A 19,885-nucleotide genomic window follows, 5' to 3' on the forward strand; every position below is an offset into this window, starting at 1 on the left:
GAGATTTAATTTTTAGCTCTGTAGTGGGCCCCAACAAAATGAAAGAAGTTGTTGCACTCCTCGCATGAAGTGCGCCTAGCTAGGCACGTGCACTCCACGACTCCACGCACCCAGCAGACGCGTAATTTCCTTTGCCTTTTCTTTTCTTTCTTTTTTTTTTTTTTCTTTTTTAATTTTTTCTTATATCCTTTCTCACTCCCATGTTCTCCCCCATCTCTGCAAAAATTCCTCAAAAGCTATGCCTAATAGGAATGCCCATTAAAATACCAAACTATTGGTGTTGCTCTTGTAACTAGATGATGTGATTGTCATGTTTTTCAGCAGTGAAATATACCAAAAATTGAAGGCCCCCTCCATTCTTGGGAGGAAATAGTAAACCCCTATTATTGACTTCAGATGTCCATCCATTAACTGCTATGATCCAGCAATAGACCACTACTTACAATTTGCTGACACAAAGGAGAAGAATGAAAGAAGAGTACAACAGCAGAAATATCGTCCATCGCAATCCCTCTCCGCTTGCGTTTCCACGCCCGAGCAGCGCACTCAACAAGCCGCTTGCCCGCTTTCGCCCTGTCTGGAGCCGTCGACACGATTTGCACCGCTTCTTGGTTGGATATGACATCCCACACCTTCACAATTCAATGGAAAAGCACAACATATTCAATCAAAGTGTTTGCTAAAGGTAGGAAGCTGCAGAGTTGGGTGCAAGAATCGCAACTGCCAATCATGTATGCCAACTCAATCCTTGTGATTTCTAATTAGATATTCCTAACTACATAATTAAGAAATATAACTTAGTAGTTCTTGATAATTAATATTAGATTCTTGGGCAGAGGCTAGTAAAGGGTCAAGTCAATCAATTGGTGGCTAGGGGACTGTTGGGCGGAGGCCAGTGAAGGGCCAAGTCCAGCACTCTGTCTCTCGAAAATGTTATGACGGTCTATAAGGAAATAAAGTTGTGTCTTCGCTATGAGCTATAACTTTTGGCGTAGTGGTAAGTGCTTGATTTTAACAAGTGGTAAATAAGTAAGATTTCGAAGAGAGAAGAACATCAAAATACCCCATCTGTTGCCAGCACGACAAATTGGTCTCTGCTTGTTATGTGCCTTTGCGTCACATCGGGCACAGAAATAAGTCCAAAATCCTTCACACAATAGTCTCCAAAGGCTCTCGACATTGCGAGGCCTGGGGATTCATCATCGGGCAGCCACACTCTATGCACCCCTGGTTCATCATCCAAGCAGAATACGCGCCCATTACACTGTGTTATTCTCTCAGCTTCCTCTGGAAACAAAATTAAACAGATAATGCCAGTGAGTTCTTGAATAATACTAATGAAAAGAGAACACGCACAGGTACAATAGTGTGTGTGTGTAAGAGAGAGAGAGAGACTCACGAGGTAGATTGGGCTTAAAATCGATAGTGAGCTGAACTGCAACCATGTTTCCATCATCCTCGGTCGTAGCCAATACAGCACGAGAGTCTCCAACGTTTGCAATAAAAATCATCTCACCCTGTAGGTTAAAAACTTCAAGTTGAATACTAAGCGATGGATGCCAAGTATGTGAACATACTAATGTTGCAAATGAAGTTCCACTAAAGGAGCCTGAATACTCGTTGCATAACCGCTTTTGTGTTTTAGAGTCAAGAACACTGCTTTTCCAGTGTAACAAATCTCCGAGCATTAAGGCAAGCACACCTCAAAATTAAGGTAGCCTTGCCATAGTTGAAACGTTAATGCGATTACACCCTATACTAAAATCTTCGGGGAAAATCAGTCTGTGACAATGTTTCCCCTGAATTACTAGCTAGTAAAGATCATTCTTAATAGACAACCAGAAAAAACAATTGCTTCGAAAAATTTATGAATTTACCTGTCTGACAACACTCAAGGCGGTGGTTCCGCTATAAAATGAATCGATTCTCGGGTGGTGCTCCAGCTCCTGATCTATAGCAGCACAAGCCTTGAGGTAAGAATTCTTCCATATATTAAACTTATTAAGCTTTTTGTCGGCATCCAAACCAAAATCTGGATCAATTGAAGCCTCGGCCAGTGACTCCTGCCAATAACAAAGCAGCGATGATGGCATAGATTCTCGAACCATCTTTGCCACGAAATGTCCCCAAGGGCCATGCCCATCAAATATACCACAATATACCATGTCTTCTTGGCATCCAAATTCCTATCATCATCAAAAACTCTATCAAGAGATGGCTAAAATTTTGCATATCTCTACATACTAAATAAAGTAAAAACTGGTCCACAAGAAAAACCAACACATATTTAAATCTGTTGGGCAGAGTCCGGTAAGGACCAACCGGCCAAGTCCAGCACCATGTGGCTAGGGGAATTGTTGGGCGAAGGCCAGCAAGAGCCAAGTCCAACACCACGTGACTAGGGGATTGTTGGGCGGAGGCCGACAAAGGGCCAAGTCCAGCACCATGTGGCCAGGGGAATTGTTGGGCGGAGACTGGTAAGAGCCAAGTCCAACACCACATGGCTAGGGAATTGTTGGGCGGAGGCCGGTAAAGGGCCAAGTCCAGCACCCGGCTCTCGAAAATGTGTGGCTGTACAAAGAAATAAACTTGCGCCTTTGCTACTAGCTATACTTTTTGGCGTAGTGGTAAGCGCTTGATCCTAACAAAATCCTCAAGAACAAGGGGAAAATCTAAACAATTAAAGAAACATAAATATTTGAAGGTAAGTTTGAGCAAAAGGGCATGATTACCTCCCAAACAATGAAGCAATCTTGGTTGGTGCCTTTCTCTCCTCTTTTGGAGAAAACAGAAGCAAAATTCCTAGAGCCATCAACATTTATGGCACCAGAAGATCTCAGTATCAAATCATTTTTCTTGGCCATCTTAGCCATGGCTTCCACAGCTTCTCTCCCACCCTCCTCAGAATTGCTCCTCCCTTTCCTGAATGAGAGGGTCCTAGCAAGCCCATTGAACATGGATGAAAGCCTCATATCACCCCCCTCTCAGCTACCCAAAATTCCCTACAATAAATCCACAATTCTTGATCTTTATCACTCCAATATGCTCAAACCATATATAGACACATATTATCCACAACTGGGATTATTATATACAGACAGATACAATCACATGATGCATGTAATGTGATATTCCAATCTCATGAAAAAGAGAAACTGATCTGACTAGGAAAGTTTAGAATCTAAAGATTATAAAATAAATAAACTGCAGGAGGAGTGGGTGAATCTGGATGGGCTCAGTTAACTTTTTTTAGTGAAAAGTGCAATAAAGGCAGAGAATACTGAAACTAGCCCTCCTTAAATGGAATTCCAACTATACATGATTACATGGAATTCTTGTTTGTTTGTTGAGATGCTGTCAGAAAATACACAGTTTATCAAGCCTTTGAATGTAGAGAATTCTTCATAGACTTTTGTTCTTTTTCCAACCATATGTGCTCAGACAATACTAGAAAAGCCCATTACCTTTTATGTTATCTTTCTTGTTTTTTTTTGGCAACCAAACAGAACAATTTTTCACATACTTGCAGAATTAAACAAGAAATGAAAAACCCAATTCCATTATAAGTACAAAAAAATTAACAGTTGTGAAAAAAAACATTTCTTTTTTCTTCAACTTTCTCAAATTTTCTTGAAAACCAAACCAAACCAAAGAAAATTTCTGTTTAAAGAAAAGGGCAGAAAAAAAACAAAGTAAAACTTAATTTTAAAAATAAAAAAACATTAACTGATAATTTGTCTAAAATCAACTAAACATTAAAAACTTTGCATTCCTATTGCTTGGAGATGAAGCTAAAAAACACAAAGAATTTGAGTAAAGAAGAAAACCCAGAGAGTGATTAGAGGTGTAAACAGGGAATAGGTGTGAACAACCTTAGAATATTCCGGAGAAATATGATCGGAAGAAGAAGAGGAGACTAAGCCAGAAGCTTAATGAGTGGGCGGAGAGTTGAGGGAGATAGCCGGAAAGTGACAAAGTTCCGACTAGGAGAGCTGAGAAACCGAGAGAAGAGAAGAGAATCCATAGCAAAGATATCTTTTTTATGGGCAGAGAGAGAGAGAGAGAGAGGAAGAATACAAAGAGGAAGCGTAGACACATACATACATACATCCAACGTACTTTCTCAACGTGTGGTGTTCAGCCATTTTGTAAGCGGTAGTTTCCATTAAAGTATGCTTCACGTGTGAAATGACATTTTTAGCCTTGCTCATGTTTTGCAATTTTCTTTGATTTTTTGTTTCATTTGCCGAATTGCCGCGTTCATTAATTAATATCATGAAATGTATATGTTCAAAGCATTTAAATTGAAAAAAAAAAAATTGTTAAAATTATTTTTAATAGCATGCGTATACTATAACACACAATTCTAATATTTTCGAGCTAATACCCAATTCAGTATTCGATTATAGTGATTTTTTTCAATTTAGTCATAAACGACTTTTTGTGCTTAATTAGGTCTTCGACTTTGATGATTTTACCCACTTGAATCATCGGTTATTAGAATCAATAACTAAATTGAGAAAAATCATTATAGTCGATGACTAACTCGGATATTAATATAGGTGAAATTACCAGGTTATCTTAACACATAGCTCACTTGAGTAAAATTATCAAAGTCGATGACATAATTGAGCATAAAAAGTTGTTTATGAATAAATCCAAAAAAATCACTATAATCAAGAACTAGATTAGGTATTTTTTTTTTTTTTTGAGAAAAACTAGATTAGGTATTAACTCTAATATTTTCATTTTCAACTATAGTAACATTTTCACTTTTAGCTGTGGACTTTAAGAATTGCTCACCTTCATTAATGGCAATTTATGTTGTGGACCAGGGTGCACAATGCATTGTGCACCCTGTACCAAAACAACGTCGTTTTGGTCATTTTAATTAACGGTTTGTTTTTTTGAAATCACGTTTTTCGTTTTGGCCGGTCGGTGCATTTGTGTTAATATTCTGTGTATTCTTTGAAGACATTCTGTGTATTATCGACTACGATTCTGTGTATTCATGTTAGGGATACTTAAACATAAGTTGTGACGTGCTTTGTGTATTCGAATGTTAGGAGGATGATTTCTATGTAGTTGTGTCAATATCATGTGTATTCCTTCAAGTCATTCTGTGTATTCTAGACAAGGATTCTGTGTATTCATGTTAGTGGTACTTAAACACAGGGGTGATGTGTTTGTGTATTTGGTGTTTTCATTTTCTGTGTATTCTTCGAAGGCATTCTGTGTATTGTAGACTACGATTCTGTGTATTCATGTTAGAGGTACTTAAACATAGGTTGTGACATGTTTTGTGTATTCAAATGTTAAGAGGATGATATTTGTGTAGTTGTATCAATATTCTGCGTTTTCCCTCAAGTCATCCTGTGTATTCTAGACAAGGATTCTATGTATTCCCTGAAGTTATTCGCGTCCACCGTCCACTAACATTCAAAATGACGTCGTTTCAGACCAGGGTCCACATTGCACTGTGGACCATGGTCCACGATATAAGGATTGTTCATTAATCTAATTAGTTACAAACATGCACAATAAAAGAATGTCCAATGAATAAAAATGAAGATTAAATTATATAATCAAAATAAATGTATCGATACTATTTTATAATTATTATGATTAAAATATTATAAAAGATAATATAAATAAATTAATGTATTATGTATATATTAAAAAAATGTAAACTGAAGTGTTTTTAAGTTAAATTAAAAGTGTAATAAATTAAAGTCAATAACAAAAATAAAAATATTACTAGTTGATAAACAAGAGTGAAATAAAGTCTTATCCCTCCTCCTATAAGCATTGGATTCCAGTCCAATCATGACATGAATTGATATTGTCAAATTAAAACTCTGACTAAATTAACAGTACAGAATTACTCAAATATCCTTGTTCTTTTCATTTAATAATAATAATAGTAATAAATAATAATAATAATAATAATAACAACAACAATAACAACAACAACAACAATTTAGAAGGCATTTGGTAGCCCAGAAAAGTTTTTTTATTTTCTAAATACAAAAAGGTGGAAATTATTCTGATGCTTGTTGAAATTTTTGACTTAGAAAGTTCATATCAATTAGGAACAAGATCCTTTAAAATAAAGAAAAATAAATTCAACTTATAAGCTAAGTGTATGATTCTTCTTTTCTAATGTAATTGCAAAAATATAAAACTTATTTAATTATATATTTATCATTTTATTACTGTCAGGTTAAAAAATTCTCTTATAAATATATCATATTTCTCTTTTGCTATACCTATTTGAAGAAAGATAATACTTCACCATTTTAAAAAAATCTCAACTTACCAAAAAATTTACAACATATTAAAAAAAGTGTGTATGTCATTGTCTTTTTTTTTTTTTTTTTTGAAAATTTTTTATTTTGTAAGTATTTCGTTACTAAACATGTTACATTCTAGCGTGCGCGTTCACACACACATATATAGGCCATGTTTGGTAAACGGCTGTTAGCTGATTGAGTTAGAGGATATAACTAGTTGATAACATTAGTTGATTGTAGAAATGTAATTGGTAAATTAGATGTTAGCTGATAGCTGTTTGGTATAATTTCTTTTCTCAAAAAGTTAATTGAAAAAGTTGCTTTGAATAGTTTTTTGAATTTTAGCATTTTGAAGTTACAAAAAGTTGATTAACCAAACACTTATATTGTTTTTTTAACCAAGTCAAACATTTAATAGTGGTCAAATAAGTCAAAATTGGCTAATAAGCTAACTATTTTACCAAACATAGCCATAATGTTTTTTAAAAAAAAAATTCTAGGAAGGGTCACACTTGTGTAAGACCGTCTCATGGATCTTTATTCGTGAGACGAGTCGGGTCGGGTCGAATCATCGTGCAAATACCATACTTATATGTGCAAATGTCATACTTATATGCTCTGTAATACTAATTAGAAATAAAATTTTTGTCACTTATAAGGAAAAATATAATACTTTGAAGAATAATGTATAATAATAATTTTACATTTTTGATGTAAAAGTATTATATTTTCCATCAAAAGTATTACATTTTCCAAAATAAGTAATGTTTCTCTTACTTATAAGGAAAAATATAATACTTTTGAGGGAAAATGTAATACTTTTAAATCAAAATGTAAAAGTATTACATTTTTCCTTAAAAATTACATTTACCATTATAAGTAACAAAATTTTTATTCCTGATTAGTATTATATTTGAGCATATAAGTATGACATTTGTGCGTATAAGTATCACATTTTCACATTGACCTAACATGACCCGACCCGTCTCACGATGAGACGGTCTCACACAAGTTTTTGCATTCTAGGAAAGTTTAAACAAATCAAATGTTTGGGGTGGGGATCACTTCCATAAGTTTGGTGAGAAGATTAGGAAACTTCGGCAAGATCAGCTGTTGTTGAAAGGGCTCTTGGACCCCTACTCCTTAGGGGAATACCAGCGTCTTGAGTCTGAGTTGTGTCAGTTGGAGGCTCAGAAGGATGCATTTTGGCGAAGCAACACTGGTTGAGAGGTGCAGATGCCAATACTAAACTCTTCCGCATGTATGCTTCTGCTCGTAAGAAGAAGGTCACTATCTCTAGGTTAAAGAATGAGTCCGATGTGTGGGTGGAGGGTGAGCGTTATTAACCATGTAACATATAATAACTTTGTTTAGTCAGTAGTGATTAGTTGTAGTCAATAGTTAGTACCTATAAGCTAGGAGAGTCTTATGCTGACTCTCATATAGGTATTGCTCTATTCTTGTAATTCAGTTATCATNCCCCCGTTGTCGCCATGCAAACACCGCCGGCGACACATATCTCCACCGCAAATCACCACGTTTCCCTAAAACTCACGACCAGAAACTATATATATTGGCGTACGCAGATCCTCCCTTTCCTCCGCAGCCAAGGCTTGATCGGGTACTTGGATGGCTCCGTGCCTTGTCCGCCACCCACACTGGCCGCCGCCGCGCCATCGACGACTGCCAACCCATCGCCGCCGGTTCCCAACCCCGCCTACGCGCCATGGATCCAACAGGATCAAGGGATCCTTTCGCTCATCGTTTCCTCGCTTACAAGCGAGGTTATGTATTTGGCTGTCGGCAAGGAGACATCCAGGGAGGAGGTTATGTATTTGGCTGTCGGCAAGGAGACATCCAGGGAGGTTTGGGAGTCGATAACGGCGGCTTTCGCGTCGCAATCTCGGACGCGCTGTCTGAGTCTGCTCGGCCGCTTTCAGACACTCCGGCAAGGAAACTCGACACCGGCGGAGTACCTAGGGCAGGCTCAGATGCTTGTCGAGGCGTTGTCGCTCGCCGGAAGACCGCTAAAGATGCTTGTCGAGGCGTTGTCGCTCGCCGGAAGACCGCTAACTGCCGATGAACAACTCCTCTACGTTCTCCGGGGATTACGCCCGGAGTTCCGCGCCATGGCGAGCACCCTCACAGCGGCTGCGACGCCAATCACCCTCCCGCAACTGGCTGATCATTTACAGTCGCAGGAGTTTCTTCACGCCGATGACTTTGGCGTACAGGATTCTACGTCGTCGCAACCCTCGCCCGCAGCGTTTTACGCTGGACGTGGCCGGAACAATGGAGGGCGTCACGCGGGTGGTCGTGGCGGACGGCAATGGCGCGGTCGTGGCTCAGGAGGCTCTGGACGCGGTGGTGGCCGTAATTCCCCGCGGTGCCAGATCTGCCGCAATTACGGCCACACTGCCGTTAATTGCTTCCGTCGATATGACGAGAAGCCGTCGCCGCAAGCTCATGCGGCATACTCCAGGGAAGCAGCGGCTCCGTCGGCGGACGAGTCTTGGTTCCCGGATACTGGAGCCACATCCCATGCTACACCGGATGTCAGTCTGATGGATCACTCTGAGCCATACATCGGCAACGACACTCTGAAAGTTGGAAACGGTTCAGGTTTGGATATAACTAGTGTAGGTCGCACGGTTATCCCCTCTAGGTTGCACCCGTTAAAAATGTCGAACATACTTCATGTCCCGAATTTATCGCTTTCCTTGTTATCTGTTTATAAATTCACTAACGAAAATGATGTCTACTTTGAGTTTCATAAGGATTATTTTCTTGTGAAGGATTGCACCACGCAGGCCATTCTTCTTAAAGGTGTCACTTCGGGCGGGTTATATCAGCTGTCGCTACCTCACACTCATAGAGTCTTTCTTTCCGCCCGGGCCTCATCCAAAATTTGGCACCAACGCCTGGGTCACGCCCGGGCCTCATCCAAAATTTGGCACCAACGCCTGGGTCATCCTCACAATCAAGTCTTGCAGCGGGTGCTTAAACATTGTCCAGTCACTTCTAATAAAGTCCACAGGGTGCTTAAACATTGTCCAGTCACTTCTAATAAAGTCCACAATTTCGATATGTGTTCAGCTTGTCAGCTTGGGAAGTCCGCGAGGTTTCCGTTAGATAGGGTTCCTAATAATAGTACAAATGTATTAGACTTGGTTTTTACCGACATTTGGGTCCCGTCCCCAGTTATTTCCCATTCAGGCTTTCGATATTTTGTTCTGTTTGTAGATGATTTCTCCAGGTATACCTGGTTTTATCCACTACGTGTAAAATCTGATATATATAAAGCTTTCACGTTATTTAGGGCTATGGTAGAACGTCGGTTTTCGCGTTCTATCAAAGCCATACAGTCTGATTTGGGAGGGGAATACCGTCATTTACATAATGTCTTTGAAACGTTAGGAATTTCTCATCGACAATCCTGTGCTTATACCTATGAACAAAATGGAAGGGTAGAGCGTCGTAACCGACACATTGTGGAAACCGGTCTAACCTTGTTAGCCCAAAGTTCTACACCTATGAAATACTGGGATTTTGCGTTTGAGTCAGCCACGTTTCTTATCAACTGTTTACCCTCGTCAGCTATTGGTTTCAAAACACCCCATTACCAAGTCTATAACATGCCTCCTCCATATACCTTCTTTCGTGTTTTTGGCTGTCGCTGTTATCCTTATCTCCGTCCATATAATACTCATAAAATTGAATACCGTTCTGCCCCGTGTGTTTTCCTAGGTTATCCTGTTACTTATAGGGGATATCGTTGCCTAGACCTTTACACTGGTAAAATCTATACCTGCCGTCATGTTCGCTTTGACGAAAATACTTTTCCATTTCAGGACGCATTACAGGAGAATGTTTTAACTCAGCCAGAAGAATTAGTATGGGCATCTGCACCTCTGTGTCCTAATGCTTCTCCAATTCAGTCGGCCGTAGCCTCAGTCTCGGATCCTTCCTTTCACCCATCTGACACGTCACGCACACAGATTGAGTCCGACTCAGCAGCTACTTCGGACTCTGAAATACCAGTCACTCAGGGTGCCCCTAACCAGCCAACAACAGGAGGGCATGCTATGCGCACACGTAAAAAGACAAAAGGAACAGGAGAGCAATTCTATGCGCTGCATGCTACCACAGATCCGAGCTGCTACACACAGGCAGTAAAACATTCCCATTGGAGAGATGCAATGGATCAGGAATTTAATGCGTTACTTCATAACAACACATGGAAGCTAATACCGGCAACCCCGCTTATGAATATAATCGGTTGTAAATGGGTTTTTCGCACCAAGCGCAAAGCAGATGGCACTGTTGAAAGGTATAAAGCCCGCCTTGTAGCTAAAGGCTTTAATCAAGTTGCAGGAGAAGACTTCTTCGACACCTTCAGTCCCGTTGTCAAACCGACAACAGTTCGTCTTCTATTTTCCCTTGCGGTTACAAATTCCTGGGTTCTCCGACAGTTAGACGTGCATAATGCTTTCTTAAACGGTCATCTGGCTGAGAGCTTCTATATGAAGCAACCTCCCGGGTATGAAGACCCACAACATCCTGGCTACGTCTGTAAGTTACAGCGTTCTCTATATGGGCTAAAACAAGCCCCTCGTCCGTGGTTTAAACGCCTACAAGACTTCTTAACAACTGCTGGTTTCTTATCCTCTAAGACCGATGTCTCGCTTTTTCACTACACAGCAGGCGAGTCTCGGGTCTATCTTCTGGTCTACGTTGACGACATAATTATGATGGGTAACGACACAGTACTTGTTGATTCCTTGCTAAACCGTCTCTCCCAAGCCTTTAAGATACGGGATTTAGGCACACCGGGATTCTTTCTCGGTATTGAGACTCTGAAATATGATCAAGGACTCTTATTATCACAGCGGAGGTATATGCAGGATATTTTAGTTCGTGCAGGCATGGCTGACTGCAAGCCTCTTGCAACTCCGTCTGCGGTAACTCAGATCGCTACCCTCTCTTGATCCTTTTGATAACCCGACACAGTATCGCCGGCTCGTAGGGGCTCTTCAGTACCTGACTATTACACGGCCAGACTTGTCGTTTTCAGTTAATCGACTATGTCAGTTCATGCAGTCTCCGACAGAAGGTCACTGGGTATTGCTCAAACGGGTCTTGCGGTATGTTAAGGGTACGTTACACATGGGCCTTCGTATCACTCCGGCTTCGAACTCTGCTCTGCATGGCTACTCTGACTCTGACTGGGCAGGCTGTCCGATTGACAGAAAATCTACCAGTGGATATGCAGTGTTTTACGGTTCAAACTTGATCTCGTGGATCTCTCGAAAGCAACGAACTGTAGCTCGATCATCAACAGAAGCCGAGTACAAGGGCTTAGCAGATTTAGCAGCTGAGATAACTTGGGTCGTCTCCTTACTACGTGAATTACGGTTATACTCTGGGCAGCCTGCAACATTATGGTGCGACAACTTGGGTGCCACTTACATGGCTGCTAATCCCGTCTTTCATGCTCGCACTAAGCATGTTGAGGTTGACTATCACTTCGTCCGAGACAAGGTTGCAACAGGGGAATTCGCGGTCAGTTTTGTGTCGACTCAGGATCAAATTGCGGACATCTTCACCAAACCTCTACCAGCTAAACGCTTCACTACTCTGCGCTCCAAGCTCAATGTTGTTTCTGCCCAACCTTGCGCTTGAGGGGGCGTATTAACCATGTAACATATAATAACTTTGTTTAGTCAGTAGTGATTAGTTGTAGTCAATAGTTAGTACCTATAAGCTAGGAGAGTCTTATGCTGACTCTCATATAGGTATTGCTCTATTCTTGTAATTCAGTTATCATTTTGCAAAAAGCCTACGTTCATCAGCGTTTGAATACTGTTGTGCTTGATTATTTTCATGATATTTTTGCATCAAATATTTCTACCTCCTCTGTGGATACTTTTGTTGCATCTATAGCCCCCCGTGTCTCTCAAGAGCAGAATGTTGCCCTTCTTAGGCCTTTTGAGGCGAAGGAAGTTAAGGCTGCTCTTTTTCTATGTTTCTTGATAAATCCCCTGACCCTAATGGCATGAATCTGGAATTTTATCAGCACTATTGGGATGTGGTGGGAGGTGATGTTTCTTCTTTTGTACTTAAATGTCTGAATGAGTGCTCCTTTCTGGTTGGTCTTAATGATACGAATGTTGTGCTTATCTCTAAGAAGGATTGTCCGGAAAGGGTGTTTGATCTTCACCCTATAGCCCTGTGCAATGTAGTTTACAAGATCATGTCCAAGATGGTGGCTAATAGGATGAAGCCTTTGTTGAGAGAGGTGATTTCTGATTCTCAAAGCGCTTTTATTCTTAACAGGCTCATTACAGACAATATTATGATTGTTATAGAGGTAGGCCATTACCTCAATAGGAAACAGTGTGGTGTGGTAGGTTGGGTGCACTCAAGTTGGATATGGCTAAGGCCTATGACCGTATAGAGTGGCCCTTTCTGCGTAATATGTTGTTGTCATTGGGTTTATCTGTTAACTGGGTGGACTTGGTTATGCTTTGTGTGACCACGGTCTCCTACAACTTTCTGGTGAATGGAAGGAATGCTAAGCAGGTTGTCCCCACTCGTGGTATTCGGCAGGGAGATCCCATCTCCCCGTATTTGTTCATTATTTGTGCTGAGAGCCTTTCTTTGTTATTACAGCAGGTTGATGCTAGAGGGGTTTTTTCATGGGTGTAGGGTGGCAAGGGGAGCTCCCCTTGTTTTGCATTTGTTTTTTTGCAAATGATAGCCTCCTGTTCTTCAAAGCAACTGCTCAAGAGGCAGGAGCAGTCAAGTAGTGTCTTGTTGATTATGAGAAAATGTCTGGGCAGGCAGTGAACTTCCACAAATCTAGTGTGTGTTTTAGCAGGAACACGGCTGGGGATGTAAAGGATGAAGTGGCATCAGTGTTGGGTGTTGTTCAGGCTCTTAACTTTGGAAAGTATTTGGGTTTCCCATCTTTTGTTGGGAGGGAGAAATGGGTAGTGTTTTCGTTTATTGAGGATAATATCAAGCACAGGATTAGTTCGTGGAGTAAGAAGCTTATTTCACAGGCAGGGAAGGAGGTTCTACTGAAGACTGTGGCTCAGTCTATGGATAATTCTCCATGAGTATTTTCCTACTCCCTGAGTCGGTTTGTTTATCCATTGAGAGAGCTATGAACATGTATTGGTAGGGGTCTAGAAATCAAAAGGGTATACATTAGAAGGCTTGAGATCGTCTGTGTGTCCCCAAGAAATATCGTGGGTTGAGGTTTAAGGATTTGAGGGCTTTTAATTTAGCAATGTTAGGCAAACAAGCCTGGCGTTTTCTTATGAGACCTCATTCCCTAGTAGCAAGGATTTACAAGGCCAAGTATTTCCCCAAAACCTCTTTTATTGATGTTACTTTAGGTAGTTGCCCAAGTTTCTGCTGGAGGAGTATTATGTCTGCCCATGAGCTAATTTGCAGTGGAGTTAGGAGGAGAATAGGGGATGGGAAATCATGAGTCTAGTTATGTGGCCGAAAATAATATGGTAGCTCGCCGGAGAAGAAGAAAGAAGCGTGAAATGACTAAAATACCCTCATTATTTTAGGGTTTTGGACTTTCCGGCGACATTTAGCCGCCAATTTGGCCGGAGTGACCAAAATCGATAAAAATTGAATGGTCCTGGTATGCAATTAACAGTTTTGAAAGTTGTGGATTGAAATTAACAGGACCCTTATAGTCAGTAGACGCAAAATGACAATTTTCTATATATATAGACAAAAATCCAACGAAATACCATGGTTGTTGATGCCCTATGTGACGAAACTTTTCAATCATCGAAAGTGATTAGAAATTCTAACTATTTTGATTAATTGTCAAAATACCAAGGAAAATTGTTACATATCCAAAAACTGTTCAAAAAGTTTGTTCTTGTTAGGGATATAATACTACAAATATATTATTACACAAATGATTGGGCTAGTTCAAGATTTGTAAGTTTGAGTCGTGTGATACTCACACTATCCTTAAAACCTTATTCGCTACTTCCCTTTGATGCAAGGAGCGTTGTAGCGCAGGTTTTCTAGGATAAAACAAGTTTCGACCTAGTGTTTGAGCACTCAAACAGCTAAGCTCAACGAACTAGAACTTGGTTAAAACATAGAGATTGAGGAAGAAGATGAGCATGGTTTTTGAGAGAAAAAACTTTTTATTTTCTATATAAAATTAATCTCTTGCTACATCTAAGGTATATATATGATAGGTTGTCAAAATGCATTAACCCATGACATTTAAACTAATATTAAAATCAGTCCATGTAACATTCATAAGAGGCAAATATTTAATTTAAAAATTAATTCTAAATCAGAATTAATACATTCGAGAACGGTACTCCGAGAAGTAACTACGAAAAGCATAACTTAGGCATACACGACTCAAGCCTTTTTAGGCTCATTATTGGTTACTGTATGGCAGCAACTCAACAATATATATATATATATATATATATATATATATATATATATATATATACTCCAATGTGACTGGGTGCCCCAGAGAGAAATAGAAACTAATTTGAGTCGTCCATCTAAAAACATAAACGGATCAGGTGTATTTTTAAAAAATCACAGTGGCATTTTTATAAATAACTGAAACTTTGAGTGCAAGTAACTTGGGTTAAAAGTGCAAGTAATAGATACAAGTGTGCAAGTAGAATCACTTAAAAGTGTAACCATTTGGACTTAATAGTGTAGGTAATGTTTGGTGCAACTAATGATAATGTTAGGGACTAGGATCACCTAAATTCTAACTCACGGACTGGCCCGCAAAAGCTCGCCAAAAGTTAGGCCTACGACGGAGCGAGCTTAATGAGACGGGCTGATTCGCTTTTACAATACTAATTTCACTATTATGATACCTTATACTTGGTATAATATTCATATATACATATTCAAATCATGTCGGCTAAGTACTAATTTCATTATTATGACACCTTATACTTGGTATAATATTCATATATACATATTCAAATCATGTCGGCTAAGGTATATCAAATAAAGGAGGAGGAGGAGGAACTCCTATCAACGAATTTTTCTTTTATTTATTTATTTATTTATTGTTTTTAGGCATATTTTTGTTTCTGCCGTTGAATTTTTTTCTTTTTAAAATTATCTTTGGGTTTCTATTGGTGGTAGAAACCTAGCTATCACCAACAAAAATAAAGGTCTTTCTTTGTGTTCTTGCCGATAGGCTACCAACAAATATATTTTCTTATAGAAACCTAGTTGGGTTTATGTCAAAATGCCATGGTTGCCAGAAATTTTTCTTGAATTCCAACCATGGCTATTTTATTTAAAAAAAAAAAACATTTGAAGTGGTCGGACAATTAGGATATATGGTGATACCTTATTATGCATCCAATCTTTTCGATGAACAGAGAAGTAGTCGAAGAGTGATCAAAATTATTTGTGATTATTTTGACTAATAGGTAAATAACGAAAATGATTTTTGCAAATTCTAGAAGTGAAACTCTTGTTTTCAATCATTTTTATGTGAAAAAGACCAAGGGCACTATAATACCTTATACTTGGTATAACATTCATACATATTCAAATCATGTCAACTAAGGTGTATCAAATAAATGTGCAAAACATAAAATATACTTGAAAATAAATTAAATTAATGCAAACGTTTTAATTTTAGATCATATATATATCATATCAAATAATTAATGTCAACTTTTTTACGTCCAACAACGTCCCATGATTGATACATCTTTGGGCATTGCCAGAAAAAAAGGAATCATGAGGACATGAGGGAGGAGGGGGACATTATATTATTTAATTATTATATGGTTCTATTATTATGCAATATAATATAATTAATTAAAGATCAGTAGGATAAAATCTAAATCATAAACGGAAAACAATAACCCTTCATATAATCGTTGTTCTTAAATTAAACTCAGTCCTATTGTTATATATTTTGCATATCAAATATTGTCTCAAAACATTAGATTTCATCTAATTAATTTGTTATTATCAAATGAACGTAACTAATTTTGTGTGTGTATATTAACAACATTTGAATAATTAAAACAAATTTATATAATTTAATTAAATTATTTGTACACTCATTTTAAACTTTTGAATTAATTACTTGATTTTAAATAATTTAATATTATATTAGTTCTAATCATTTAAGATTAAGGGTGTATTCAATCATGACTTTCATAAATTTTTTAAATACTTTTATAAACTTTAAAAGTTTAGAGATATTCAATTCAAAGTTTTAGGAAGTTTTTAAAAGTCATGCGATATTTAATCAAGATTTTTAAAGAGTCTTTAAAAGTCAGTGGTATTCGACTAAGACTTTTAAAGAGTTTTTAAAAGTTATGTGTTATTCAAAAAGTTATGAATTTATGTACTTTTTAATTTTAGGACCTTTGTAGATTTTTCCTTCTCAAATTTAAATCCAACCTTCAACCCCAAGATTTCAAAATTTTCTTTCTACCAACTCTGGATGTTTTCTCTCTATTTAAACTCTATTTTTTCTCTTTATTTAAATTTTATAAACCTTATACCTAAATTCAATAAATTATTTTTTCTTCATTATCATATATTTTCTTCATACCTAAACTCTACCAATTTTTTCTCTCTCCTAAACTTTACCATCTTCCTCTAAAAATTTGAAATAATATTATTTTTACTTCATTATTGCTTGTATATTTTGATTTTTTATTTTTTCAACGAACTTTTAATCCCTAACTTCTAAACTTTCTCTGCGAACTTTTCTACCTAACTTCTAAACTTTCTCTAAGAACTTTTTCTCTCTAAATACATGAACAAAGCAAATTTTTCATCTATCACTGTCAAATTTAACTATATGTTTCATAATATTCATATAAATAAATACTTGTATATTTTAATTTTAATTATTTTCATGTTTATATTCGTAATATTTTTTTTCAAACAATTACTACGAATAGCGAGCTACTATTCGCAACAATAATTTGAGGCTACAAACAGTAGCACCTTGTTGTTGTTCGCAATCCCAAATTGCTATTGCAATTAATAGCCTTTTGCTTGATACCTAGCAGTATATCAAGTATAAATTTATACATACATACATACATACATACATTTATATATATATATATAGAGTCATTTCTATTTTTGGTCCTACTGTTATTGGGGCATTGCCAATTTTAGTCAACTTTATTAATTTTTGCCACATTGCGACCAGTCTTATTTAGTACTTGCCACTTTTAGTCCACCGCTAAAATTTTTCTCAAATGATCGTCCAAAATAGGGGTATTTTTGGTATTTTCATGTTTTGGTCATCTCCTTTACCCTTTGTAGTGGTTTTCCTTACACATTTTCATCCAATGAAGAGGTCCGGCGAAAGCCATGTGAGCCACATTACAAAGCCATGGCTTTTGCCGGACCTCTTCATTTGATGAAAATGTGTAAGGAAAACTATTGCAAAGGGTAAAGGAGATGATTAAAGCATGAAAATACCAAAATACTTCTATTTTGGACGGTTATTTGACAAAAATTTTAACGATGGACTAAAAGTGGCAATGACTAAATAAGACTGGCTGCAATGTGACAAAAATTAATGAAGTGGACTAAAATTGGCAATGCCCCAATAACAGTTGGACCAAAAATGGAAATGGCTCTATATATATATTGTTAATATTTTTTTTTAATTTTATGCAACTAGGAATTATATTTTTAAATATTTTATTTGAAAAATTTTTTTACTATAAATTTTAGTGTTCAGTATTGTCATAAATTTATTATGAAATAGTTTTTTTAGTAATGCTCATTAATACTATATAAGTAATTAGCATACAAGTCTCACCATACTATGTATAAAAATAATAATGCTGATGCGGGTGAAGAACTATATAATAAGAAGAACTTTATAATATATTATAACATATTTTGTAAGAAAATTATAAATGATAAGAATCGAAATCATTGAAAGTTTGTAAGGATGTATTCAATTTAGAATTTCAATGATTTTTATAGACTTTTTAAAATAAAATAAAAAAGTTGATAAAAGTTTATAAATGTTTTTTATATAGACTTTTATAGTCTTACAAAGTTTTAAAAAGTTTTGAACGATTCTATAAAAGTCAATAAAAATTTATTAAAATATTTCATTTTAAAAGTTTTTAAAAGTCTACAAAAGTCATGATTGAATACACCCCATAAGTTTACAAATTACAAATTATAACTTTTGAAGGGTCAATATTAATTTTACATACAATATATACATACTTAATCATAATTTAAAATTTTTCTTTTATTTCAAAAAGAAATTAGGGGTATTAATTAAAATATTTTAAAGGGAAAATTTAACTTTCCGTCTCTAAGTTATACGATAATGGTAGAATTCGTCCGTAATTGTTGGTCATGCTCACATTTCATCCCTATGCTATTATTGGTGTTGCACTACTATCCGTCCCTCTACTAACAAAACATTATTTATGAAATTTACAACATTAGTATAGCTTATGAATAAAAAGTGAGCACGAAAAGTTAATAAAAGAGTTAATTCCAGAAATGGTCATTCGACTATTGACTTTTACCAATTTTTGTCCTCGACTTCTAATTTGACCAAAGTTGGTCCCTTAACTAATGATTTTGTGTCAATTTTGGTCCTTCTGTTAAATCTATGTTAAATATGTGTTAAAATTGAGGGTAAAAATGTAAAACTAAATAATTTAACATAGAGGAAGTATTTTATGCATTAATTGCATAATATGAAGTTATGGACCAATTTTTATTATATTTATAAATATTTATTGTTAAACAAGGGATTACATTAGCGTATTAGAGCAAAACTCGAAAAATAATAGTTGTCTAGCTTAGGTTAACGAATTGTATTTATTTAGTCCAAAAAACTCATTTGCGCACTGATTTATACTAATATATATTATCACTAAGGTTGAAATATTTGGTTTTACATTTTTACTCTCAATTTTAACACTTATTTAACATAGATTTAACAGAATGATCAAAATTGGTATAAAATCAATAGTTAAGGGATCAACTTTGGTCAAATTAAAAGTCGAGGACAAAAATTAGTAAAAGTCAATAGTCGAAGGACCATTTCTGGAATTAACTATTAATAAAATGACGAAAAGTGCAACGTAAATAATAGCTTATGGGTGAAAAGTGAGCACGACAAACAATTAAGAATGAATTCTACAATTACCCTATAACTTAGGGACGAAAAGTGTAATTTTTTCTATTTAAAAAAAAAAAAAAAAAAAAACTTTGGGGGCTAGAGTCACCCCAATCCCTTGATCGATCCCACTGACCGATTTTTATTTTATTATTATTTTTTTAAAGTTGAAACCAAAATTAGGACTAACTTGAAAAGAAAATAACTTGGAGAATGTCATTCCATTAATAATTTGATTTAAATTTTAAAAAAAAATAGAAAAGAAAAGTCCAAGTGCATTATGATAGCTTATACTTGGTATAATATATGTACATATTCAATTCATGTCAGCTAATTAGGTGTATCAAATTAAAAAAATATATATATATATTCAAAATTCACTCATAATACATGCTTCAAATTAAATTAATAATACAAC

General features: G+C 36.6%; 1 protein-coding gene across 1 annotated transcript; it reads right to left on the minus strand.

Annotated features, from left to right (window-relative positions):
• Window positions 1-329: 329 nt before the first annotated feature.
• LOC116032359 (probable protein phosphatase 2C 34) lies at window positions 330-4,103 on the minus strand. The gene is made up of 6 exons (XM_031274866.1): window positions 3,873-4,103; window positions 2,733-3,002; window positions 1,878-2,186; window positions 1,400-1,517; window positions 1,064-1,287; window positions 330-632 (listed from the first exon to the last, which is right to left on the minus strand). Exons 2-6 carry the CDS (start codon window positions 2,970-2,972, stop codon window positions 408-410), a joined length of 1,116 nt encoding a protein of 371 aa, XP_031130726.1. The 5' UTR covers window positions 2,973-3,002; window positions 3,873-4,103; the 3' UTR covers window positions 330-407.
• Between the last annotated feature and the right edge of the window lie 15,782 nt (window positions 4,104-19,885).

Source organism: Ipomoea triloba, chromosome 10 (genome assembly GCF_003576645.1).
Source record: "Ipomoea triloba cultivar NCNSP0323 chromosome 10, ASM357664v1".
NCBI classification, from domain to species: Eukaryota; Viridiplantae; Streptophyta; class Magnoliopsida; order Solanales; family Convolvulaceae; genus Ipomoea; species Ipomoea triloba.